Source organism: Meriones unguiculatus, chromosome 4, assembly GCF_030254825.1.
Source record: "Meriones unguiculatus strain TT.TT164.6M chromosome 4, Bangor_MerUng_6.1, whole genome shotgun sequence".
Taxonomy (NCBI): Eukaryota; Metazoa; Chordata; class Mammalia; order Rodentia; family Muridae; genus Meriones; species Meriones unguiculatus.
Genome location: NC_083352.1, coordinates 87548130 through 87574669, shown reverse-complemented (window position 1 = coordinate 87574669; position 26540 = coordinate 87548130). Strand labels below are relative to the sequence as shown.

The window sequence follows — 26540 nt, the reverse complement described above, 5'->3', positions numbered from 1 at the left end:
TAAAGATTGTTTCAAAATGGAAATGGATAAAAATAATGATTGAATATTGGTGTATGCTCAATACTAAAAATTAAATATGGTTATAACTAAGTGGATTGTAATATAAGTGTTACAATTTTAATGTCAAAATTCAATACCCTAAGACAAAATCAAGCTTCATTCTTTTCTAATGTTTTAACATTATTGTCTTTTTTAAAAGGCTATGAGCTGGGCAGGGTGGTATACACATATAATTCTAGCAGTCAGAGACAGGAGGGTCTCTGATCTGGAAGCCAGCCTGGTCTACACAGCAAGCTGAACCTACCTTAAAACAGGCAAAATACAGGGACCTTGTCTTCTGAGTGTATGTGTGTGCAGTGCCCATGGAGAACAGAAGAGGGCGCCTGTTCTGATTCTCCTGGAACTGGAGTTCAGACATTTGTGAAACCACCACTGGGTGCTGGGAATCAAACCCAGGTCCTCTAGAAGAGCAGCCAGTGCTCTTAACTGCTGAGCCATCTCTCCAGCTCCAAGTAAGGTTTCTTATATATATTATAATAATGTTTACAAAGAAAAAAGGCTTGGAAAACAAGAACTTTGTATTTCTCTTTTACTAATGTGACACTTAAAACTTGTGCTTAGATTTTGTTTTCATTTCTTTTATGTTTTCCCATTGGAAAAGCCTTTGCTCATTGGATAGTTATTGCCATAACCATAGGAGAAAGCATTCTGTTCAGAGAATCATTCCTGTTTGGGATGTCCCTACTCAATTATATAATGATTGTGAAACTCAATTTAAGGGACAAATATTTAAAGCAGTTTAAAATTTGATCTATTAGGTAAACAACTAACTCAAATTGGCAAAACTAACTGAAGCTTTGCCTTTTCCTAAGGTTTATTACCCTTTGGGAACACACCCATTAACTCCTCATAACATGAAGAGTTGGCATCCTATTGAAAGTGTAAGTAAAGTTCTATGTATCATCCCTCTTAAAGAAAAGCACAGTCTCTCCTTAAGAACTTTTAACCATCATAGCTAAAAACTTAACTGAAACAACCCAGAGCTGGGCACGGGGCACGCCTGTAACCCAGCACTGGGAGGCAGAGGCAGGCGGGTCACTGGTCTACAAAGTGAGCCCAGGACGGCCAAGGCTACACAGAGAACCTACACAAACCAAAAAAAAGAAAAAGAAAAGCAGCTGGCCCCACAGCTGAAAGGACCCCCAAGGCCCCCTGTCTAGAGAAGGGCCTGAGCGAGCTCTGTGCTGCCTGCAGAGCTGGGCGACATCTTGCTCCAAACACATGACGAGCCAGTGACGCCACCCCCAAGTCTGCTCACACCCAAGTAAGGGAACAGTTCTGTGCTTCTCTCTTTTTCCAAGACATTTTTCTCTGTGTGGCCCTGGCTGTCCTGGAACTTGTTCTGTAGACCAGGCTGGTCTCAAACTCAGGGAAATGCCTGCCTCTGCCTCCCAAGTGCTGGGATGAAAGGCTGCACCACCACGCCCAGCTTGTTCTTTGTTTCTTAAATCTTTTCATAGACTTTTAAAATTATTCATGATATTTAGTACTTCGCTTGGTTTATTCCTAGGTGATAAAGTACTAATCTTTGTTTTAATGATGGCACAAATGAGGGTGTGGTCCTTCTGTTGGTCATGTTTTCTATGGCTGGTTTCTTACCCAGAGCCCCTCTCTTCCTTTCATGTTAAAGATTTAGGTGTTTTTACTGTCCTTGTGACAAATACTTTTCTCATTATTCACTAAAACTTGGCTTTAAAAAATCTTGTTTTGGGTGGGATTGGGAGGGGAGGACGGAGGGAGGTACAGGGGGGATACAAAGTGAATAAACTGTAATTAATAAAAATAATTTAAAAAATCTTGTTTTCAGGGACTGACTCTGACATGAACTCAATGGCTGGCTCTTTGACCTCCCCCGCCTCAGAGGGAGGAGCAGCCTTGCTAAACTACAGAGGAAGACATTGCAGTCAGTCCTGAAGAGACCTGATAAGCTAAGGTTAGATGGAAGGGGAGGAGGACCTCCCCTATCAGTGGACTTAGAGAGGGGCAGGGAGGAGATGAGGGAGGGTGGGATTAGGAGGAAATGAGGGAGGGGGCTACAACTGGGATACAAAGTAAGTAAACTGTAACTAATATAAACATTTAATTAATAAAAAATCTTGTTTTTAACGGGCTTGATGGCCCAGGCCTGTAATCCCAATACTCCAGCTCTCTGAGGCCAGCCTGGTCTACAAAGTGGGTCCAGAACAGCCGAGCTACGCAAAGAAACCCCGTCTCGAAAAACAGAAGTTTTTAAATTGACAAACTTATTTTAAAAACAATTTTAAAAGCCTATTATTTAAAAAGGCTCCTCCACTGTGGGGGTATCGATACTTTAAGTCATAATTTTTACTACCAAAGTAAATAAACATTTTCTTATTAGGAAAAAAATATATCTGGGCGTGGTGGTGCACACCTTTAATCCTGGAGGGGAGGGGTGCAGGCTGGTGGGTCTGTATACATTTGAGGTCAGCCAGGGCTACTGTCTCAAAAACAAAGTCCAACCAGTTAACATCAATAGAAACAATGATGTAAACACTGTGAACGACCCCATCACAGGCTCAGGTGTCTAACAAAACACTTGCTCCATTTACTCCAGCTAGAGACGCCGGAAGTGTGGGGTTCACTCTTCTTCCACATCACAGACAAACCTAATAACAGTCTCTAATAACAGCAACATTCACGGCTTATCTCTAAATGCTGAGGTTTCTTGGTTAGCATCTAAGCTGTCCCACGGTACAACTAGCTGGGACTAATTTAATTAATACTTGTATTTTGCTAATAAAAAGTGACTCCCACCAACACCAGATCCCCACTTCCAATTCTGCCATTAAAGCAAAAAGATCCTGGTGAGGACTGCAAATCCTGGAGTCCTAATCAGCCAGTCCATGTGAAGTTAGAGCTACGCCCTCAAGCTGGCCGAAAGAAAAGCATCTAGGAAGACAGTGCAGGGAAGACCAGTGACTAGAAATACAGGAGATATGGCCAATCTGCTTCTCTAAGTGAAAGGTAAATCTTGGTTATGTTTTTTTTTCTTCACTGTCAACCTCACTCCATTAAACCAAATGGCATTCTTGCCTCCCCCGCCCCCCCTTGAGTTCGGAGATCTGCCTGTCTCTTCTGGGTTCAAAGGCGTGGACCATGACCACCTACCGTTCTTGCTTATTTTAGTCCGATGCTCCTCCTACATGCCACATGTAAAAGCTATCAGATGGAGGCTGCAACAGAAGGTGGCATCTGGAGCACGGTGGCAGTCGGCTCACTGTGGCGAAGGAGCATCTTCCCTGACTGCTACCTCAGCTCGTCTACGCCAGACCCCAGGAATGAGTCTCCTGCTTGTGATTTAGGACGTTATAGACATTGATAAATTTTACAGAATGTCATGCTTAGCCCACAAGGAACTGACTGAGAATTTCTGGAAATCGGCGTGTCTCATTAGAACTGTGGTGATACTTTGGGCTAGTTTTAACCGCTAAGGTCCTACTTGCCCATTCGGTGCCAGACTTAACAGCTGTGACTAACGGATAAAAAACCCTTTGGGAATGGATTAATTCAGTGGACCCTAGTTTCCACCAACCTAAAAGCTAAGCATGTCATCAGACTTCAAATGAAGCCTGTGACAGGGGCCCTAGCTTCTCTGTGACCACCCCTGATGTCTCCATCAGTGTATCTGGAAAGTGTCTTCAATCCTGACTTTCTTTGCTGTTACTATAAAAACTTCATGAAACTGCTTCCATACTGGGTCATGGAGTTGGGGTTACCTGCATCACTCTTCTTTGGCTCCAGAATACATTATGCATTATCCCCTTGAGGTGAGAGCTGTTTTTGCACCAATACTATCCACAGGCTGAGAGGGGAAGAGCATCTTAGAGCCACGGAAGTTGCAGGGTGGGGCATTTGTGCAAGGCCTGGTGTTTAAGCCCCGAAGGTGGGGGGAGGGAGAAAGGGAGGGAACTCGGGAGCACACCTCGGGGTGGTGCGCCAGATTGGATCCTCTGGCCTGGCACCCTAGTTTCCTCACATCACTTGGGCCGTAGCTCTGGCCCCTAAGTGTCCATGCCCAGAAGTCTGCTTCCCTTTCATGACCTGGGACAGCCTGTAGCCACCTCTGAGCCCCGCCCCTTTCACTTACCAGGTATTCGCTCTCTGCATCCAGGGCACTGGTGGCTTCATCCAGGATGAGCACAGGTGGGTTCCGCACTAGGGCACGTGCCATGGCCACCCGTTGCTTCTGGCCACCTGACAGCTGGGCTCCCTTCTCCCCGGTCTCTGCATGGAGGAGGCACAGGGTGAGTTACTGGGACATCTCTCCCATTCACCTGGGCACCAGCTTTGCACACATTTCTGAGTCCCCAGCTGGGACCACCCACAGGAGGCAGCTCAGGAAGAGATGCCAAGATTAACCTTCATGCAGAGGGATGCCACACTGCAGACACCCCCCAGGTGCACCAGGCAGATGCCCGAACATGAGACAGTGCACCGTGCGGCACTGCAAGGCTGCGGAAACGGTCTCCCGCCTTCCTGGACTGGGCAGCTCCGCGGGGATGCTTTGCCCTCACACTGCTGCACTGTGACAGTGTCACCATTGCAGGGCACAAGCCTCAGTCGGCAAGCCTGTCTCGGAATGTACGGCGTACAGGTCGGCTCTCTCCCACAGACGACCAGCGGTTTTGGGTGTGATTACAGCACGGATATTACTAGACAAATAAATATTCATAAGAACAACTCAAATGTCTGTCAATTGGAAACTGAGTCAGCAAACCACTGTACAGGCCCACACAGGCAGGTAAAGAGGAGCAAAGGCGGGCGACTAAGATGTACTAAGGACAAAGGCCAGGTGCAGATTTAAAGAGCTGAGTCTGCTTTATCAAAGGGCAGAATAAAAACATTTATTTTTTACATAACGAAATTCCAATGACACACCAGTGCCATGGTGCATGATTTTAACTCCAGCACTCTGTTCTGGAAAACAGATAATCAGGCTCAAGGCCAGCCCGGGCTACGCAGGAAGACCGTGTCAGAAAATCCAAGAAAGGGCCGGAAGTTGTAGCAGGCAAAGGCACTTGCTGCCCAAGTGACAGTGAGTTCAGTACTGGGCCCCAGGTAGAAGGGGAGAAAGGGCTCCTGAAAGCAGTCCTCACATAAGTCAATCATTAAATGGCCCTAGAGACAGACACACAGACAGACACACACACACTCATGATGGTCTCCTCGTACGCCTGGCTAGCTTAGAGCTTGTAGCGATCTCCCTGTACCACCATGTGCAGCTAAGCTTTTTGTTTAAAAATTAGTTTGCACGTGGATGTTTTGCCTGCATGCATGCCGGTGTACCACATGCCTGGTGCCCACGGAAGCCAGACAACATTGGATCCCCTGGGACAGAAGTTACAGCTGTGAGGCCCCACATGAGTGCTGGGGGTCGACCCCTGGTCCTCTGCAGGAACAGGAGTGCTGTTGAGCCACCCAGCCCTTGTTTGTTCATTTCTGAGATAGGCTCTCACTGTGTAGCTGTGGCTGGCTTGGCACTTGCTATGTATACCAGGCTGGCCTCAAACTCAGAGATTTATGTGCCACCATGCCTGGTGGTATACATGATTTTGACCACATGTTCTAGACTAACGGAGGAGGAGGTCATCCCCATGCCACTGAGGCTAACTCATGGTCACGTTCCTGTGACTGAAAGCTCATGGTCCAGGAAGGAAGATGAAGTGATGGGGCATGGGTGCATCAGAGTCACCTCATGGTACCTGTGCTGTACCCGTCCTGCAGCTCCATGATGAAGCCGTGGGCATTGGCCTTCTGCGCAGCCTCTACCACCATCTCGAAGGGCACGGTGGGCAGGCCATAGGAGATGTTGTCTGTGATGGAGCGGGCAAACAGCACAGGCTCCTGGCTTACCAGGGAGATCTGTGGAGGGAGCAGAGAGCAAGGTGGCTAGGAGAGGCTGGCAGCAAACCCACCGGCTGTCACTGGAGCCTCCCCAGCCCCGCCTGGCTGACGCCAGGAGTCTCAGGTCTGAAACCTGAGACTGGCTGTGCTCAGCTGCTTCTTCCTTCCTAGCGGGAGCCCCTGGTACCCAGAGCTTCCTAGGCCCCAGGCCTCCCAGGATGACAGTCTGGAGCCAGCTGATCTTGTTGCTCTGAACTGGGGCGGAGTGGAATGTAGCTGTGTGACTTTGCCAGGTCAGGGTGCATGAGGCCACAGCAGACCTCCTTTGGCAGTCGCCCTTACTCTGTCATTTAGGCTGGCCTAGAACTCAGTCTGTAGCCCAGTCTGGCCTTGGAATTCTGAGAACCCTCCTCTCTTCAGCCTCCACAGCCTCCCTTCTAAGGGAGTAGTTCAAAGACAGTGTTGCCCTCTGATTTGGACTAAGACCCTGATTCACAGAAAGAGCAGTGGGGCTGTGGGATTGCCCGGTGGGTGAAGGATGTGCAACAAGCCCGATGATCCGAGTTTGATCCCCACATAGAAGAAGAGAACCAACTCCTGCCAGCTGTCCTGATTGCTGCGTGCTTAACAGTGGCATTTGTGCCCCCACCAACATAAAGGATAAGGAGCACATTTTAATACTGTGAAGTGAATGAGTGAAAACGGCCTAGCTGCCCACCAGCTGGGGATCGCTAAACCAGTGGCTGAGGCAGCATGTATGGAACACTTTTATTTGCACCTTTATATGCTGATGTAAATACCGAGCTATATACTTTTTACATGGAGACACTTATGTACTGCTACATTCACATGAAGAATTCCAGGACTTCCCTCAACAACCCTGAGATAGAGCTGGAAAGGCAAGGCGGAGGGGAACTCTCCTGTCCTCATAAAATGCACTGAAGGTCTGGGGAGGTGGCCCTGCACTTAAGGCACCTGCTGAACAAACTGGAAGACCCAAGCTGAGATCAGCAAGCCCATACTGGTGCTGGTGGGCACGGAGGCCCGCCCGTGACCCCAGCTTCAGAAGGCAGAAGAGGGGTCCCCAGAGCTGGCCAGTGAGAGCAGCAGCGCCTGTGAGCACCGAGTTTGGCTGGGAAATCCTGCCTCAAAGTCTGGGGTAAAAGAGTAACCACGGATGACTCTAGGCCTCTACATACCCTCATACAGTGCATGCACGCCAACAAGCATGCGTGCCACACACACAAACATGCATGCATACATGCGAATGTATGCACACACAGGAAAATGGAAAAAGGAAAAAAAAATCACTACAATATGAGAAAAATCACTAAATCAAGGTTAGAGTGTGGCATCTGACTTTTTCGTGCTTGCAATAAGTTAAAAAACGTGAAGGAGCCAGTATTCCCCAGAGAAAAACCAGGTGATTGATAGACATATAAATGGGGCTTGATGTCCCACAGAAAGCTCCTTTGTCAGTCACCACGCAGTGGAGCTGAGCACTGACTGTGTGAGAACCTGAGCCACCCATGGCCACAGTCTGCCCGGGGCTCTCCACAGCTCTGAGGGCCTGCAGCCCCGGGTGGCCCATCCTGGGCCCTTTCTCGGCCACCCATCTCTGCTTGCATGTATTTAATGCACATTCACTCGCGTGCACATTTGCTCGCACGCACACACGCTCTCTCACACATTGGTACACACACATTTGTGCACACACACTCCTGTGAAGGGCTTTCCTGGAGAGATGATGTTATCTAATACACAGACTGAACATCTGTCCAGGCCCCTGTGCTTGCATGTCAGCACAGGATCAATGTTTTCCTTCTTTTAAAAAAATTTAAATTACATGTATTTAGTGTGTGTGTGTGTGTGTGTGTGTGTGTGCACGTCCATGTGTGTCATTAAAAAAAGACGTGTAAGTAGAAGCAGGAACTAGAGAGGGCAGCAAGGTGAAGGTTATCACAAGCCCATCATCACTGTAGGTGAGAAGGAAGCAAAGGCCTGCTCGTGTCTAGCGCGTCAGGTGTGGAGCCTGTGGGAGCAGGAGGGACTAGGGCACTCTGACCCTGCCTGGAGGAAGCTGAGGCCGGGTGAGGCCGAGCCATGCAGTCCAGGGGTTGTTCAGAGGTGGTAAAATAAATGAACATCGAGGAAATGGCTGCCACACAGGTCAGGTGAGGCTTTACCTCTCGGGGAGGGGAAGGAGCATAGAGTGGCTTGTGGAGTGCCAGAACATGCTAGAACATTGTGCATGGTGAGGTCACGGCAGTTACAGAATTGCCTCCTCTTTGCATCTGTGTCCTGGCTCATGGGGGGGGGGGGAGCAGGACAGTGGTGCTCACCACGCGGTGCAGGTACTTGTGGTCATAGGCGCCGATGGGCTTGCCGTCCAGCAGCACGCGGCCTCCCTGGAGGGGGTAGAAGTTCTCCAGGATGTTCACACAGGAGCTCTTCCCACTGCCTGAGGGCCCCACCAGGGCCGTCACTTTGCCTGGGGACAGGCTGAAGGAGACATTCTGCAGGGATAATGATGGTCGGGTCTCAGCAGGCTGGCAACGCTGGCCTGCCCCACGCCCTCTGCCTCAGCTGGCACTGCTGGCTCCGAGCCGCCTTCCCGAGACACCAGGCCCGGGGCGCTTTGAACATACTTGAGTTCTCTGAGGTACTGGGGTTGAACGCAGCCTCATGTGCACGCTAACCAAGAGCTCGGCCACTGAGACATCGCCCATGCCGGGGTCCGGGCAGTCTAGAACTTATTATCGCTTGAACGAGTGGCAGGCTCCCGAAAGGTGGAATTCTCTTCTCTTCACTGACTGGCCTGGCACTTATTTCTCTACAGCCCAGGAGTTTCCTTGAACTTACGGGCCTCCTGCCTGGGCCTCCTCAGTGGCTGGGATGCCAAGCCTGAGGCGCCAGCACTGGCTTGGTGGCTCCTTTGTATCTGCAGTCACCTTTGTCTGGAGTACTTTCTGCGGAGCCACCTGCTCAGCTCCTGCCTGCTGGACAGTCTTGCTCAAAGGTCACCTCTGAAGAGCCCTGCTTGCCGGCCATTACTTCTCCCCTCAACAGAACCCAGATCCATGACCTTAGCAGGGCTGCTGGTGGGGTGTGACATGCAAGTTAAGGGTTGTCTTGAGCTGGAGAGGTGGCTCAGAGGTTAAGAGCACTCTCTGTTCTTCCAAAGGTCCTGAGTTCAATTCCCAGCAACCACATGGTAGCTCAGAACCATCTATAGTAAGATCTGGTGTACAGGCAGAATGTTGTATAAATAATAAATAAATCTTAAAAAAAAAAAATAATTGTCTTTATATCTATTGCAGCACAGCTCTAGTTCCACCGATCTGACTTCTTGTTAAGTTACTAAAGATCCCAAAACACACTATCACATGCAATCCTTTTTGGTATTGGGGATGGCAGCCAGGCCCGGCGCCTGCTGGGCAGGTGTTCTGCTTGAGCCACGCCCAGCCCTCTCTCGCTGGAGTTGTGGTAAAGGTAAGCCTCCTCAGTGGAGCTCGCGCCTCACCTGCTGCTGGCCACACAGCCAAGATGGAGGAAGGACGGTCTGGCAGACTGTGAGCCACACTCACCTGGAGGACCTGCGTGTGGGGCCGAGTGCGGTAGGTGAAGGTGACATTCTCAAAGTCCACCCGGCCCTCCAGGTGCTCAGGGGCCAAGCTTCCATCATGCACCATGGTTGGCTGCCGGTCGATGAACTCGAACACTTTCTCCGCAGCTCCCACTCCCTGCATCAGGCCGCTGTAGACGGAGCCCACCGACTGCAGGGAAGACACACATCTTGTTCCCACTGACATCGCATTCCTGTTCCCACCAGTGATGGGGTGTGTGGGGGGGATTAGGGGACAGAGCTGCAGCTCTGGGGAAAGAGGCCACCTGCCAGCACAGCGGATGGTGGTAGGAGAGAGTAGTGCCACTGCCTCCGGGCACTAGGAGCCAGGGCCCAGGTTGGGTCTCTCGGACTCTACCACAGCGCTGCAGAGGGTGTGTGTGATACACAGGGTAGAGCTGGCTTCAAGCCTCTCCTCTAACTGCCACAGCAGGTTCTAAGATCCCCATCCCCCTTAGTGTAAAGAAAGCTCTGGCTGTCCTGGCCAGGCTGGCCTTGAACTCCCAGCTTGCTTCTGCTTCCTGAATACTGGGATTGAAGGTGTGCACCGGCCTGACAACTGTTTTTTAGGGCCTCATGTAATCCAGACTGTCTCAAACAACTCAATACGTAGTTTAAAATGTTCCTTTGAGAGAGGATTTTACCATTTGACCAGGCTGTCCTGAAACTCACAGAGATCCACCTGTCTTTGCTGCTGGCATTAAAGATGAGCCTGGTACCCTAAGTCAGGTGTTGAGGAGGGGAAGTCACCAAGGGAGAGTCATGATGTGCCCAGCTTGGGTCCCCTCCCTCTGGGGACAGCTCCGAGCCTTGCAGATAGCTGCCAGTGATGGAGACTGAGTTGACACCCAAGCTGCCAGCTCCCTGCTCTGTGTCCCACCCAAGACAGAGGCCCAGGCCCAACCCCCTGCCTTCACCTCTCCAGCGCTGTGGTGGAGGCCCACAGCAGCATGCCTCCTTGAGTCAGTGCTGGGGATGGAACCCAGATTCAGGCATGCTCAGTCAGCACTCTGCCGAGGGAGCCATCCTCAGCCCTGATTTAGTCTTTAAGATGGGTCTTAATGGCCACTCTGTATACATTCTCTGCGGCTATAAACAGGCCCGGTCTGAGCATAGAAAGTAACAGTCGCCCTCTTCACTGAGGCTTTTAAGCGAGGAGGCGGCTTCCCTTAGAAGCGCGGAGATTGCCAGTAGTTTGCCCCACCTCACAGAGGGAAGTGGCAGGAGAATGCGGGTGGCTGCCCGCCTGGCTCCTGTGTCAGCCCCGTAGGTGCTGTTACAGTCAGCCTTGGGGACGGTTAATACCAATATGGTCGCGGTTGCAGTGATGCCATTCGTCCGGCCCGAGATTGTTTCTCTGGCACTCTGTCCTAGAGGCACTGTGTTTGAATTCTGACATGAGTCTTAATGCTGCCTTACATGCACATATCCTGTTTGCCTCAAAGCAGACCCTTCCTATCAATAGAAATCTGCGCCTGCTCGCACCGGCACCCCCGCCCCCTCTCCTAGCTGCCCCTCACCTCCATGCAGTCTCCCAGGACAAACTCGTAGATGATGAAGGCAATGAGGTTGCCACTGCTCATCTGCCCCGAGATGACGAGGTGGCCCCCGTAGTAGAGGATGCTGACCTGGACCACCAGGAGTGTGAGCTGCACAGAAGCGGGGAGGGCGTGGGTTATGCTCCAAGGGCCTATGGAGACCTGGGCCCTGCCCTCCACTCTGTCCCCCAAGCCCTGAGAGTAGGGCCAGGGGAACAGGAACAGAAGAGTAGCCTTTTCTTTTGGGCTTGGTGACAGTGTCCTTTCCAACTGAGCCATCTCACTGGATGCTGGAGGACAGCCTTCCAAGTTCTGAATGCCCTGCCACAAACGGAAACTCCATTGCCCCACTTGTCTCTTGGCCCCGCCCCCAGCAGCTCCCTACAAAGGCCCCTCACAGGAGCAGGCTGTGGGCTTGGCCGCAGAACAAGGCTTTCTTTGTAAGGCCCTGGTTGGCACATGCCACCTTCAAGTTTCTCTGCCGGGCCAGGCAGGACTATTAGTGTTCCTTGCCAAGAGCATGGCCCGGAGAGGTTGGTCCACCAATTAAGGTCCCACAGCACCCAGTCAGGGCAGGACAGTGAGGCCTCTTTGTTCCTTTTGGTAGGTTCCCGAAGAAGGGTGGTGTTTTGGGGGCCTTGTGCTATGGTCTTTGGGGAAGGTCTGAGAAGTGAGATAACCTACAACCTTCCCAGGACCCCCAGCAGGCCTTCCCCACACCAAGCCAGAGTGAGGGCAGCGGCTGGACGTGCGTCACTGCGCAGAAGGTATCCTGCTGTGGGTGAACTCCCGGGGCAGCAGCTGGCTGGGCTGCCCTTCTCTTCTGCTTGGCTGGCATTCGTAGGGGTAGTGTCTCAGGTACCTGAGTAGTCCTTGTCGCCTGACTTCCCTGTGCCGCTCAGCTACTTCCTCCCGTGAACCTCTGCACCTCCCTGCCCTCCACCACTCCCAAGCCAGCCTAGCTCCCACGTCCGATAGTGGGACAAACCTGTCCCTCTCCCTTCTCTATGGAGGAGCTGAGGCCTAGGTTGGGCCCTAGCTAGCCCGGGGATGCAAGCTCCTTCCTACTCCGCCACCTTGCACAGATGGGGACAGAGGCCTCTGAAGGAAGGGCACTGTGGTTCTTCCAGGAAAGACTGAAATGGTTTGCCGCCCACATGTGGGGGCCTGAACTGTCGCCCAAGCAAGGGGTCCTTATCTGGACGCCCATCCCCTCGCCTCTGGCGTCTGACCGCACGTACCCCGCTGCCCCAGACGTAGGACATGTAAGCCGCCGCTTCCTTCCTGTTCAGCTTGTACACCTGCTGCAGCTTTCTCAGGAACACTTCTGCCTCCTCTTCCTCGTTGGCGAAGCTGCGCACGGTCTTCATGGCACTGATGGTCTCCTCCGCCGTGGTGCTGGCTCTGGCCAGGGCGCTCTGGACCTCCTTGGAGAGCCTCTGCACACAGGGATGGGCAGGACAGCCTCACTGTCCTTCTGAATGTGTCCACCCCAACCCCACGTCCTCCTAACGGATGAGACAGACTTGAGAAAACAGTGGAGTGCTTGGGGAGGCGGGCCACCTTCTTAGGGATGGGCGACTCTTAAGTCACCGTGCTCAAGGAGACCAGTGACTGCAGTCTGGGGTAGAGCTTTCGGAAAAGGCGTCCACACCTGCCCTGTGCTGGGCTCAGGACAGCAGGCCCTGCATGTTGCTCAGGCTGTACACAACACAGGAGACACCAAGCGCCGAGGGGCGGTGACTATTACCAGCGCAAGCTAGGTGACAGCGCGCCATGACCGCCACAGGCTGGGAAATCTACCATGTGGTAAGCAGAGGCAGCTGGAAGGAAGTGACCCTGCTCTGCTGTAATGAGCACGGTGGCTGCCCAGGCAGACCCGGAGTGTAGCCCTACAGGATAGGACGGGATGGCAGGCTAGCGGTCCCTGACCTGGATGTCACACTTGGTCACGGGGAGCAGGAAAGGCACACTGCACCTGGGAGGAACCAGGTGGGGCCCTGAGTCATGTGTGGTTCTATATTTAATAACAAAACAAGAAAAAAAAAACCCACTTTAATTGTTGTGGTGGGGACATGGGCTCAAGTCCCCTGGCATGGGTGTGAGGGTCAGCTTTATGGAGCTGATGGTGAATGTCCACCTTCCTGTGGACTCTGGGGATTGAACTCAGGTCACCAGATTTGCACAGCAAGGGCCTTTCCCCATGCAGGTGGTATGGAGAAGGGAGACCCTAAATGAACTTCAAGGCTCCACCCACTTGGAGGTGGGGCTTGTGGTGGGCAGAGGTAGAGGCCAGCCAGAAGGAAGGAAGATGGGGGCAGGGGTAGGGGTGGGGCAGGCTCCATGCCAACCATTTACTTTCCCCGTCAGTCAGGAACTACCATGATCAGGGCTGATGGGAGGTGGCCTTTTGCTGGAGGTTGAAAGGGAATTGTTTACACAGGGAGGGTCCCAGATCCGGGAACAACAGACCCACCCAGCAGGGCTAAGAGCTGCTCTTCAGTCCTCTCCCCAGGGGTGCCTGAGCCCTTTGTCTGAACTCAGCTCTGGGGCTCCGGCAAATCCAGGAGGCCAGGGAGAGTGAGCCCAGTTAGCAGGCAGTGCAGGGGGCTATACCACAGGCAAGGCCCAAGTCACCATCCCCCTCAAAACCCGGACAGGCAACCTATGCCCTCATCACCGGCACCTCCTGTCTCCCATCGCCTACCCCAGCAGCCCCCTGGTGGACATCAGACACACCAGACTCATTCCTACCACAGAGCCTGCGCACGCACACACTATGCGCTCAGAATACGTGGTCCTGGGAGTCCGCTTTCTGCAGACACCAGTGGCCACCCCCACGCTCACAGCTTCGCTTTGCGCTTGCCCTCAGTACCTACCAGGTCCTCAATTCTGGCTCGGTGCATTTGAACTTGCAGCAGCTGGGATGGTGGGTATGAGCCGCCTAGCCCGGCTGACACCTGAGGCTAGTTGTCACTTGCAGCCTGTGGGCCCTGAATGGGGGTAGGGGGCTGCTTCGCCACTTCCCAGTGTGGACACAGTAGGTGCTCAGAAAAACACTCAGGGACAGAGACAAATGAACACAAGCTGCCTTGGAACAGCGTCCTCCGGCCCCTGAGGCTCTCGAGGCAGACTCGGGCTCTGTCTGGGGACCCGACGGCACCCACCTTGTAGTACTTGCCGTAGATGTCGGACACCATCATGATGATGGGGAAGCCCATGAAGGTGACCAGGGAGAGCTGCCAGGAGAGGCTGAACATGAAGACCACCACGCCCGTGACCTTGACCGTGTTCCGCAGGAAGATGTTGATGTTCTGGGAGACCAGGTCGCTGACCATGGTAGTGTCAGAGGTGAGGCGGGAGATGAGGTCCCCTGGAACACAGGCACTCAGCCCTCTGTGGCAAGGATGCCCAGAGCTGCCAGGGTGGTGGAGGGGATGCTAAGGGCCTTCTGAGATGGACACTGGGGGTCAGACCTCTCTCCCACCAGGCCTTCTGGGAATGATGGGGTCACTTCTGGAAGGCTAGGGAGCCAGCCCCAGCCCCCAGCCCCATTTTCCTTTGTTTTGTTTGAGACCAGGTATCAAGTAGCCCAGGCTGGCCTTGGCAGAGTCATAGGTGTGTACCAGCACACATGGTTCTAGCCTGTTGTGTGAGAATCTGCCTGTCAACTGAGTGGAAACAGCAGCTGACGGTCAGCTGGGGAAGGCTGGTACACACATGTACCCACCACAGCCAGATTGCAGATGGATTTCTACTACCAGTCATGGTAGAGTGAGCTCCCCCCCCCCCCCGCCCCCTGCCAGGTCAGAAACAGCCACCTAAGTTGGGAACACAGCAAGTGTCTCTCTCACAGAGTGAGATACCGGTCTAGGAGCCTTGCAACAGCCATCAGGGTCAGCTACTGCAGGAGGAAAACAGGCCCCGAGGGTGAGGGGTAGAACAGAGCTGGACTGCCCTAGTGCTTGGGACCACGGTGGCCACTGTATATCTCCCTGCTCGGGTTCTTTCCATCACAGATCCTCAGAAACTGGGCCTCTGTGGGCAGCACTGGCCACTGGGGTTTGTACAAGGCAATGAGAGGCCTTGGGCACTGCAGAGACCTCAAGAGGCCTGGCCAGGGCCCTGTGGTAGCCATAACTCACACCAAAACCTCACCAGGCAGCTCAGCATCCCAGGGCTCCACCCTCAACTGGACCGCAGGGAAGGGCTGGCAGGGCAAGCCATGCTGCTGTTGGGCCCCACAGGCAGCCAGCTCACCATGGACACCCAAGTCCCCAGCAGGGACCAACCTGTGCGGTTCTCATCAAAGAAGCTTGTCTCCTGCGATACCAGTGAGCGGAAGAGACAGTTCCGGAGGCGAATGTTCAGTCTGGCAAATACGAGGGTGAAAATGCCGCCCCGAATACCTGCGGCCAATGAGCTGATTGCAGATGAGAGACGGTATAGCCGGTGTCCTTCCGGCAGACAACACCCCCCCACCCCCCCACTGGAGGACAGAGGACAGGCCACTCTGGGGAGGGAGTCAGGGTCTAGAGCCCCTCACTCCCCAGTAAATGCTCAGCACAAGCCAGACCCTTCAGAACAGTACAGAAAGCCAGTCCTTTGGGCTACGAATTCACAAACTAGTCAGGGAAGGAGAAAAAAATATCCTCAGAGACCAGAATCGTTTTCCAAGACAAGAGGGTGTGGCTCTAAGATGTGGCCCAACCAAAGGGTTCGAAGCCGGTTTGGGCGGTTGCCACAGTGCTGGGCTTGGTCCTTGCCCTCCTGCCCCCCCTCCTGCAGGAGTGATGTTTTCAGGTTGAGTGGCTACCTGCCGATGGCCAGAAGGCACACGACAACCACGGCTCTGCTGAACTGGTCCATGCTCTTCTGGATCACGATGCTGTCGATGGCCCGGCCTGTGTAGTAGGGCAGGAAGGTCTCCCCTGGGGAGACAGGGCGGGCTCAGTGGGGAGCCCACAGCCACCCTCCCTGCCCATCCAACCATGGTCTGTTCTACGAGTGCCTGCTTACCCCTTCGTGGTAATCTGTCAACTTAACGGGACTTAACCATCATGGAAACAAACCTCTGGGTTGTGGGGGATTTCTGGACAGTATTCCACATTCTGGGGTCCCTGACTGAGTAAAACGAAGACCACAAGCTTAGCACCAGTGTCCATCTCTGCTTCCAGGCCGGATGCCATGTTACCATGTGCCTGAGCCACGATTTCCCACCAAGGCGGGCTGTGCCCTCAACTGTGAGCCAAAGTCAACCCAGAGAAGAAAACAAATACATCTCCCTTCAGCGAACACACTCCGTGACATGTCTGTGCTGCCTGGGCTGACACTGGTGGCACCTGGGCATCAAGCGTATGAAGCCACCTCATTACCTGAAAAGCAGGGCCTGTCACAGGTCTCACACAGGCCACAAAGCGCCTGCCTCCCAGTAGTCTGGAATGCCCACTCTCACAAAATGGTCAGTGCAGGAGCATGGCCCCTCCAGGTTGGGTCTCTGACTCCTCCCGGTCCCCTTACTTCAGCTCTTTGCGTAGGCTGAGCTAAGCTTGAGGCTTAAAGATCAGTGTGCACCCTAGCCTTCCATGGGGCTCTAGCGCCCTCTGCTGGATGTAGAGCAGGAACTTTGAGGTGATCATCTTGCTCTGGCCACAGCTGGCTTTCCCCTGAGGTACAGACCTGCCTGGTTTACCCGGAGGGAAGAAAACATCAGTGAGCAGTGTGGTCTTGGGTGCTGGGGGTACACGGAGGGCCCTTCTGAGGAATCTGTAAGCATCACGGATACTCCAAATCCTACTCGAGGCTTCAGGAGTATTTCCCAAATCTGACCACTGCTGCCGCCCCAGCAGGTCCGCCCTGCTCTAAGTTGCCCATCTTGCCTATCTCAGGGGCGGTTCCCCACCTTTGAACCCAACTCAGATCTTGGCCATCTCAGCTCACCCAGCCCTTTCACTCCCAGCTTACTCAGGGTCAGAGCAAGGTCTTTCCATGATTCACGGCGAACCATGCAGCAAGGCACCAGGTTTCCTCTCCTGCCTCTCCTTGCTTACCCTGATCCGGCTTCCTACCCTTGGTGCCTCCTTAACAACTATGTACCCTCTGCCTCAGGACCTGTGCACAGCTGACCCCGCTGCCTAGAACACATCTCACCTCAGACATCTGTTCCCTTATCTCCTCCAAGTCCCAAATGTCACCCGGTGTTCTTACGGGCTTGGTATTTTTGTTCTTGCTATTTGTGGAAATGACTTCTTTCCACAGAGAAGGAGACTGGAGCTCTTAGCAGTTACATCGCCTGCCCACATTTCTATACAGCTGAGATGCCAAGGAACTCAATGAAAGAATCCTGGATTACAGTGCTTGGCAGCTGAGGCAGGAGGATTTGAAGCTGAGGGGCAGCCTCAGTTATGTAAGACCCTGTCTCAAACAGCAAAAACAAGCCAGGTATGGTAATCTCACTTGGGAGGTGGAGGCAGAGAGATCAGGGGTTCAAGGCCAGCCTAGGTTACATGAGGTCCTACCTGAAAAAGAAGACAGCGAACAGGACCTATTGAGTTGGTACAACACTTGCCATGCAAAGCATGTGCTCAGATCCCCGGCACTTATGTGACCAGCTGAGCATGGTGGCATGCACCTCTAACTCTGGCGCTGGGGGGCAGAGACAGGCTGATCCCGGGAGCTCACTGGCCCATCAGCTGAACTAGTGAGCTCCAGCTTCCATGAGGGACCTTATCTCAAAAGATAAGGTGGAGGGTGACTGAGGAAGACAGGTATCATTGACCTCTGACTCCCACATACACTCACACAGGTGCCACACACATGCAAACACGAAGAAAAATAAAATGGAAAACAAACAGAAAGTAATCCTGAGCTTGTGGGATGGCTCAGTGGGTGGAGTTCTTACCCCCAAGCCTGACCACTGGAGTTTCCTCCCAGGACCTACATGGTAGAAGGAGAGAGCTGACTCCTAAGCTGTCCTCTTTGCTCCACTCACCTGGCCTGACATCTGCTCAACCAGCCCCTACCCCAGATAAGTAAATTTCAAATGTGGTTTAAAAAAAAAATAATAAAAGAACCCTTCCAGGACAGCCGGGGCTATGTAGAGAGACCCTGTCTTAGAAAATAACATTTTAATAGAATCTTGACAGTAAGAGGCAGTGCTGAGGCCCACGGTGGTGGTGCACGCCTTTAATCTCAGCACTCAGGAGGCAGAGGCAGGGGATCTCCATCTCCGTGTGGGCCAGTCTGCACTACAGAGAGTTCTAGAACAGAAGGGGTTATACAGTGAGAACCTGTCTCAAAAAGATGAGAGAAAGGAGAGCCAGAGCACAAAACACTTCCCCACTTGCTGGCTGGTGGCTTTTCTGCATTTAGGTCAGGATGGGACAGAAAAGCAGATGAGCGCTTATAGACGGAATAGACTCCTCACTGCGCCTGTGCCAGGTGCCCTCGTGTTTCAGCTCTCACACGCAGCACGCCCACTGCAGGCTGAGAAACTGAGGCTTGGCTTGCTGCTGGGCCTTGCGCAGACTGAGCCCTTCGTCTGATGTAACACTGAGGGCTGCCAGAGCTCGGTGGCACTGATGTGCCTCCTGGGCATGCCACAGCAACACAGGGCCACCCCAGGCATAGGGACAAGGTCATAGAGTGACAACTGGTTCCGGGATCAGGACCAGGGGTGAGTCAGACCTGGCAATATCACCAGCCCAATGGCTGAGGTGCACAGAAAGGTCAGTCAGAAGAATCCAATATGGCTGCCCAAGAAGAGACCCAGGCTTTCAGGCAAGTGCAAGAGGAGCTGGCTAAGCAGAAAGGGTCAGCCTGGAGCCCACAGCCACTTAAGGCCAGTATGCTCACCATGTGCTAGGACTTGCCTGAGGCAGTTTATCTTCTCAGCTCATTGGCCCACTCCCTGTCCCCCAACACCATGGGGACTGCTGTGGTTTGAATTTTACATCTCTCAGAAGCTTGTGTGATAGAGGATTGGTTCCCCCACCCCACCCCAGAACACGGTGCAGGCTTCAGAAGGCCGGGCCTAGTCATGGCCGGTATGCCTTATGCCTTCCTCTTCCCCCCATCTACCTGCCCCCCTGCTTCCTGGCCACTATGGAGCGAGGGGCCCTGCTCCACTACACTCTCGCCATGGTGTTCTGCCTCACCACAGGCCCCAAACCCATGAAGCCAGACCATCACAGCTGGAACCGGACTCCATAAGACAAGCGAGCCCTTCCTGCTTTCAAGCTGTTGCCCTGGGCGTCCTGTCACAGCAACACACAGCTGATTAAAGCGGGCGCTGTGACCCCCACTTTATAGACACAGAGATGGACAAGCAGAGGCTGAGTGACTCCCTGATGTCACACAGGTTCTAAAGGAAGGAATGGGGGTGGGGGGGTGGAGCGGGTGAGGACGGGCAAGGATTGGAGGAAATGGCGGCAGTATCCCCAGCTCAGGTTCACTGGCCTTCTTTGGGAACACACTGGCTCTATTGCTGCCGCAGGGTCTATCCCTGTAAATTCCTGGGCACTTACCATGGTGTAGCAAGTTCTATGCTTGCCGTTCCCCAGAAGAGGGAAGTAGGGTTCGGCAAGCTTGACAGACTCACCCCGGGTCACAGAGCTCAGGGAGACCCCGGGCCCTGCCAACAGGAGAAAAGCTCAAGCTTGCAACTCCACCTTCCTGCCCACTCTGCGGGAGAGGACCAGGTCTGGGGCACAGACAGGTCACTTTCAAACCAAGCCACCCTTCGCCCTTCAGCTCCGTCCAGTCTCATGAGACAAGCTCATACAACAGGAGACAGATGGAGGGGGGAGACCTGGGCTACAGACACACAGTGTGGGCTGTGTGGGGCAGCGTGGGCCACACGCCGGGAGCTTCGCTGGCAAACGGCGGAAAGAGGGGACTAGGGCTCGGCAGCACACAGCTGCCACCCTCCCGCAGGGGAGCCAGGGCCAGGAGGGTCCCCGGGGGCGGCTAGCGGGCTCCTCTAGCCTACCCATGAGTTCTGGGTTCAGGGGTCCACCCTGTCTCAAAAATAAGGTGGGGGGCTGAGGAGGATACTCATGCTGACCTCTGTGTACATACAAGAGCACGCATGTATGCGTGACGCATGAGCTGGGAGGGTAGGTGCGTCTCCTGCCCACATGCAAGCCTATGGTCTTCTGTGGTTGGCCGTGGGGAGGAGAGAGAAGGAGGGTAATCAGGGTTGGAACTAGCTAAGCATACACATCGCAGCCTTTGCTTTCCATATCTTCTTTCCTCTCCTTGGTGTTTTTTGAGACTGGGTTTTTGAGACTCTTTGCCCACACTGGCCACACACTCTCAACAACCCTCTTGCCTCAGTCTCTCAAGTGCTGAGATGACAAGGTCATACTTTGCGGGCCTCTGGGAGGTGTGGATCACCTAAGCAAACAGCTACATGTTTGAGAGGAAAGAGGCTGCTGCGGTGCTTCCTGGAGACCAGGGCTCGGCGTGGGGCAATCCAAGACCTCACTTACCCAGCGCCGCTACGATGAGGAAGAAGGAGGCAGCTACCAGGAAGGCCACGTCAGGCTTGGTGTAGGACAGCAGCTTCTGCAGTGTGGCCCCCGATGCCTGCTCAGCAGGGGCCCCGCCCTCCCCGTGGAAGCCCTCGTGCCCAGGCTCCAGAGCCTCGGCGTCAGGCCGCACAGTGGCCAGCAGCCCCCACAGCAGGAAGGAGGCGGCCAGCGAGATGTAGGTCCACACGAAGAGCGCCCAGAACCACGGGTCCCGGATGGGCCTGCGCACCTCTGAGAAGAGTAGCAGTTTGGCCATGGCATAGATGCCCACAAAGAGGCACACGAGGGTAATGACCAGCCATGAGGCCCGCAGGCGCCTTGGCCCCAGAGCACTGTTCTTGGCCACACCAATGGTAGCCCCCAGCAGCAGGCAGCTGCGATAGAGGCAAGCAGCCCAGAGGTCCAGCACCGAGTCGAAGATGTTGAAGTGTCGAATGTCCTCCAGCAGGCTTCGGTCCAGGTGGCTGAAGGCATAGATGGCCGTGGTCACGCCGACGTCCATGCTCACGAAGGCCAGTGTCACGACCACCGCCTTCCACAGCCGCATCCTGCTGGCTGGTGACAGGCAGGTGATGGGGTCAGGCTTTCGCTCACCGGAGCAAGGCCATCACTGACTGCTGGGCAAGGCCATACCTGTGGGGCATTGGAAAGCATCAGGGTGAGAGGTTTAGGCGTTTCTAGGGCTGTACCACCCTGAGAGAGTCTGGTAATTACAGTGGTTTCCCGGGATGTTGGAGGTTCTTCTCATGCAAGGAATGGTTTTTTAGCATCTGCTGTAGGCCTGGCTCTTCTCCTTGTGTTTTTAGTTTAGCAATGAGCAAAAAACTGAGCCAGGCTTAGGCCTCTAATCCCCACACTCCACTCCAGAGGCTGAAGCAGTGGGACTGCATGAGTTTGAGGCTAGCCTGGGTGACACACACACACACACACACACAGCCTGACTCAGTGGACAGAATACTTGCTGTGTAAGCACGAGGATCTGAGTTAAATCCCCAGGACACACAAAGGCCAGACAGAGCAAGTGCAGTCTTCTGTGATTTCCAGGGTGGGGTGAGGGTGAGTGTTAGAGACAGTGGACCCTGGAGCTCACTGACCAGCTCACATCGCTGAGCTCCAAGTTCAGGGAGGGACTCTGCCTCTCAGTATAAGGTGGAGGGCTCGAGAGACGGCTCATTATTAAGAGCAGCTGTTGACTGTTGCTCTTGCAGAGGACCCGGCACTCACATTACGTGGTACACAACCACCTGTAGCTCCAGCTCCACAGGCTCTGAGGCCCTCCAGACCCCACATAAACTCATGCAGGCATACTTACACATAAATAAAAATAACTTTTTTCGAAAGGTGGAAGAACAATGAGAAGAGAGCTGACATCAGCCTCTGAAGCACACAAAAGCACACACACACCAACACACACACCACCACCACCACACACCAGAGAGAAACAAAAACCAATGAACACGAATCACATAGATCTCTGCCCCATGAAAATGATGTGCCAGCATAGAAGGGAGATTAAAAAGGGTCTGATGGGGCTGGAGAAATGGTTCAGTGGGTTAGGGACACTGGCTGCTCCTTCAGCTTTGATTCCTAGCACCCACATGGTAACAGACAACCATCTTTAACTCCAATTCCAGGGGCTCCAACATCCTCCTGCGGCCTCCTTGGACACTGAATGCATGTGGTGCATACAAATACACGCAAGCAAAATGCTTATACACATAAAATAAAAAGAAATAAATCTTAAACAAAAGAAAGAAATGACTGGCCTGAATACAAAGAATAAGGTCTCTGACAGAGAAAGAGGGATAAATGGGGGAGGTGACACTTGAGAAAGACTCGGAAGAGTTGAGGGAGCTAGGTTTGGTGGCTCAAACCTGTAATTCCAGCCACTGGGGAAGCTGAGGCAGGAGGCTGACAAGTTCAGGGGCAGCCTGGACAACTTAGTGAGACCCAGGGTCAAAATTTAAAAATGAAGAGAGAGGAAGGCGATGGGGGTCCCCTGGAGCACTTTGCCACCACTGACAGAGGGACACCGAGATTAGCAGAGCTCAACAGATGGCCACCGGAGTCTTCACTGCTCCGTTTGCACAGAGGGGTGGCAAAGGTCAGGAGGTAGGTATCAGCCTGGCACACCTGGCACAGGCCAACTGCTGCTGATAGCGACTGCACATGGCAGCTACTCACCTTTCACTCTCTCGGGTTCCTTGGCAACCCAGAGGCCTTTGTGTCTGCCTGGAAGTTTCCAGAGTCTTTTCAAGCAGCCTAGGCTGGCCCTCATGCCTAGCCCTAGACCGTGTGTGTGTGTGTGTGTGTGTGTGTGTGTGTGTGTGTGTGTTTGTTTGTTTTTCTGGATTTTGCTGTCCATCCACTGAAGCTCCTCCTACAGAGGGCCCCTGAGGACTCACTAGGGCCTGGCACAGCCCCGAGTTTCAGGGTCACTCAGTGTGGATCTTGTGGCGGGGGGTAGAAGTGGAATTTGTTTAGGGTAGGTTTAGGACCCAGGCTGGGGCCGACCCTGAGTGCTGTCTCCTGATCAAACATTCCTGAGAGGAAGCGATGGTGGCTGGTTAGTAAGATGGGCGATGCTCTGAGCCCTATGTGGAGGTGATAGGAGATGCTTCTGTCTGAGGGGCCATCGCTCTGGTGGCCATAAATGAGGACTGACTTTGAGCTGTAGAGTGATCTAACCTTTTACATGAGGTCAGTTTGTGTGTGTCTCCATTAACTGCCAGAGAAACCGAGGCTACTGGAAGATGAAGTCACCTGCTCTAGTCACTCAGCCAACATGAGCCTGAACCAAGGAGCCCCTGTGGCACACGGCATGCCTGACAGACAGCGTAACTGCCAAGCCCCATGCCACCTGCTTTACAGGTGTTAGACTGTCCTCAAGATGACTTTGTGAGGCTCACACTGTCATCATCTCCATGTAGCCGATGGTGAAAACGAGGCCCAGAGAAGTCAAGAATTTGCCCAAGATCACACAGCTGGTGGATAGCAAGAGTCAATGTAACTTCTGAATGCAATCAGTACTGACAGGATTCCTTTAAGAAAAATAGTCGACGTAACTTGGGGTTCAGTCAAGAAGCTGAGGTGGCAGCAGTAAGAGCCTGTAATATCTCATGGCAACATGAGCAAGACGCTGCTAAGCAATTTACATACACTGATGAAATATATTCTAATTTTACAGTTTAGACACCTGAGGTACAGAAAGCTCCAGTGACATGCCCTGGGTCACACAGCTAGGTAGAGCTCCAAAATCTGTGCTCCACGCCTCTGTACTCGATGACAAGTCTCTTCCAGGTGGACATGCTCCCAATGCTGCTAAGGAAGGCTCTGAGGTACAGAGGCCATGGAGACAAAAGCCTCAGGGTTTTTGTCTTTTTTTTTTTTTTTTTTTGTCACCCCAGCACTGCCAAGCAGATTTGAGTGTGTGTCAGAGCTATGGTTCGATTAGTCAGCATCTGCCTTTCCAAAGGGAGCCAGGGCCAAGTGGGGTCAGGGCAGAGGGAAGGAGGGAGACAGGCAGGCTCCCTTGCACCAGCCTTCCTCCATCCCAGCTGGGGCCGAGCTGCCAACGCAGCTCTCGGGCTCAGTCTGCTGCAATGCAGACGCCTCAGGGAGCGTGAGTGCGTGAGCTCCACTCGGAGCTCAGGAAGGGAAGCTCCTGGCCCAGGGCCACCCTAGGCCTCCTGCCAAGCAAGTGCTGGCTTCACTAGGCCTGCCGGGCACACAGCTGCTGCCTTGCTGGGGTGGACACCAGGGGTCCATGGCCCCTAGGAAGGGGGCGAGGCTCAGGACTGAGACAGAAAAATGAGCCAGCCTCCCTCCTCTGTCAGTCATGGGAGATTCCTTCCTGAAACTCCAACAGCTCCTGTAGCCAGCTGCCCACACCCTAGGATTACCAAGTGCCCATGCCCACTGCAAAGAACACTCCAGATGTTAACATCATAGGCTAGTTGAAGCACTTTAGCAGGTGGCAAGAATGAAGCCTGGGAAGCGAGATAGAGGTGCTTATCTAGGGTTCATCCAAGGTGGAACACCCATAGTACCCACGTCCCCTGCCTCCCAAGAGCTCCATCTACCCACTCCAAGCTTCCAGGAAGCCAAATGCAACTCAGGTCAGGGCAGGTTATAATCCCGGGGTAGGGTGGGGTGGCAGGTTAGTCTTGTTAAAAAGGCTACTGAGCAGAGTGACTCAGAGAAGACCACAATCACGCGGGGAGCCTGCTGGGAACCACATGTCCAGCCTTCATCTGCCCGGACTCTGAGGACGCACAGCTAGGTGGAACTGGAGGACAAACTGTGGCCACACAGGTGATGTGCATGGCCCAAGAGACAAGGGCAAGATGGTGGCTAGAGATGCAGCAGGCCTTGCTCGGAGGCCAACAGGGGTCCAGGAAGATAGGGCAAGTTGTCTTGACCCAAATGCTAAGGCATGGCACAGGACTGGCAAGTGACCCCAGCCCCACTGGGTTGTGTTTTGTTTTGGCACTGGGGGTTAGAACTCAAGACCTTGGTCATGCTAGGCAAGAACTCTCCCCACTGAGCTACACCCCAAGCACAGGGGCATCTTGGAGAATGCCTTTTCTTCCCTGTGGAGGAGATATTGCTTGGAGTACCTCCAGCTGTCAAGTTGTAGGCAAGGAACATCCAGGAGAGAAGTGACTATCATTACAAGTACCACAGCTACCCATCTTGGGTTCCCTGGTGCCTGTACCTCCCAGCTCTGTGACCTAGTGCCCTGGGAGGCTCACAGTCACTATAACCATCACAGCTCCGGGGAAACCCCAGACTGTTGGAGGAGGAAGAGGAAAGGCGCGCCAGGCTAATTAGGAACTGCAGGGAAAGGTTCTGCCTCGGATGGCTCAACTGGCTCCCATTCACCCTTCACTCTGCAGGCTGGCCACTCCGAGGGCCCGGCCCCGGGGAGGCTGGTGGCTGCTCTCAGATGGCACCGACTGCCCTTGTTGCTGTGGGGTCTCTGGCGAGCAGGACACACCCAAGCTGGGTCCACGTAGCTCCGTCCTGACTCCCACCACATCCCACTGCTGTGACTGGCGCTCCGTCGGGCGACGCCAGATGGCCTCGGGAAACCCGATGGCAAACCGAGGGGATCCTAACACCTGTCCCCACGCCATCTGCAGCAGGGGCATGGAGGCCACCCATCTCCAGGGGGTGGGGCGGAGGGCAGAGAAGCGCCAGCCACACTCGCAGCTATCTCAGTTAACGCAGGCCAGCGAGGAGGCGTCCCCGGGACCGCACAGGCCCGCCTGCGGGCAGGGAAGGCTTGGCCCAGGCCAGGCCCGGCGCTCGCAGCCCTCAGAGGTCGCCGCAGGAGCCATGCCGGGCCCCAGGCCTCCAGGGTCTCCTCCAAACGCTCCTCACAAGGCACCTACAGACAGCGTCTCGGAAGGGTCAAAAACCAGCCGAATTCCCGCAGCGAACCCCGCAGCGCTGGGGGCGGCCCTTACCTGCCACCTGCCACCAGGTGGGCCGTGGGAGGGGGACACGCCGTGGCCCCCACGCAGGGGCGCAGGATCCCGCCTCTCACCGAGCCCGCGCCGCGCTCCGCTCCGCACGCCGCCGGCGCTGTGCCGCTACAAGGTCGGAGCCCAGCCCAGCCGCCCGCTGACAGGCGGGCGGCGCCGGGGGGCGGAGTCTCGGCGGAGTGGGCAGGACATCCTGAGGGAGGCGGGGCCTCTGGGACAAGTCGGCCGGCCCTCCCGGGTGGGCGGGGCCTCAGGGAAAGTGGGCGGGACATCCTGGGCAGGGAGGGTCCCCGGGAGAGAGAAGTCTTCGAGGGACAGGGCGGGGGCGGAGTCTTCAGAAAAAGTCCTCTGGAGAAATGGGTTGAAAGTGCCTACCTAGTGGGGCGGAGCCTCAGGGTAAGTGGGCGGGACATCCTGGGAATGGGAGGGG

General features: G+C 54.1%; 1 protein-coding gene and 1 long non-coding RNA gene across 3 annotated transcripts in view; one reads left to right on the top strand and one right to left on the bottom strand.

Annotated features, from left to right (window-relative positions):
* The window catches only part of Abcb9 (ATP binding cassette subfamily B member 9), a 32004-nt gene extending 5742 nt beyond the window's left edge, over positions 1-26262 (bottom strand). Inside the window, exons 1-11 of one of the 2 annotated variants that reach the window (XM_021652770.2) lie at positions 26093-26262; positions 20580-21254; positions 15905-16019; positions 15381-15511; positions 14256-14461; positions 12330-12527; positions 11071-11199; positions 9513-9701; positions 8268-8441; positions 5774-5943; positions 4169-4305 (exon numbers count right to left, since the gene is read on the bottom strand). In XM_021652770.2, the coding sequence (XP_021508445.1) occupies positions 4206-4305; positions 5774-5943; positions 8268-8441; positions 9513-9701; positions 11071-11199; positions 12330-12527; positions 14256-14461; positions 15381-15511; positions 15905-16019; positions 20580-21168 (2001 nt within the window). In that variant the 5' untranslated portion in view covers positions 21169-21254; positions 26093-26262 and the 3' untranslated portion in view covers positions 4169-4205. The remainder of the gene's footprint in view (positions 1-4168; positions 4306-5773; positions 5944-8267; positions 8442-9512; positions 9702-11070; positions 11200-12329; positions 12528-14255; positions 14462-15380; positions 15512-15904; positions 16020-20579; positions 21255-26092) is intronic. The other variant, XM_021652768.2, reaches the window with a different exon arrangement.
* On the top strand, positions 194-3892 carry LOC132653689 (uncharacterized). Its single transcript, XR_009591485.1, has 4 exons — positions 194-941; positions 1868-1993; positions 2873-3045; positions 3208-3892. It is a non-coding gene; the product is annotated as an uncharacterized LOC132653689 (long non-coding RNA).
* Positions 26263-26540: the final 278 nt, after the last annotated feature.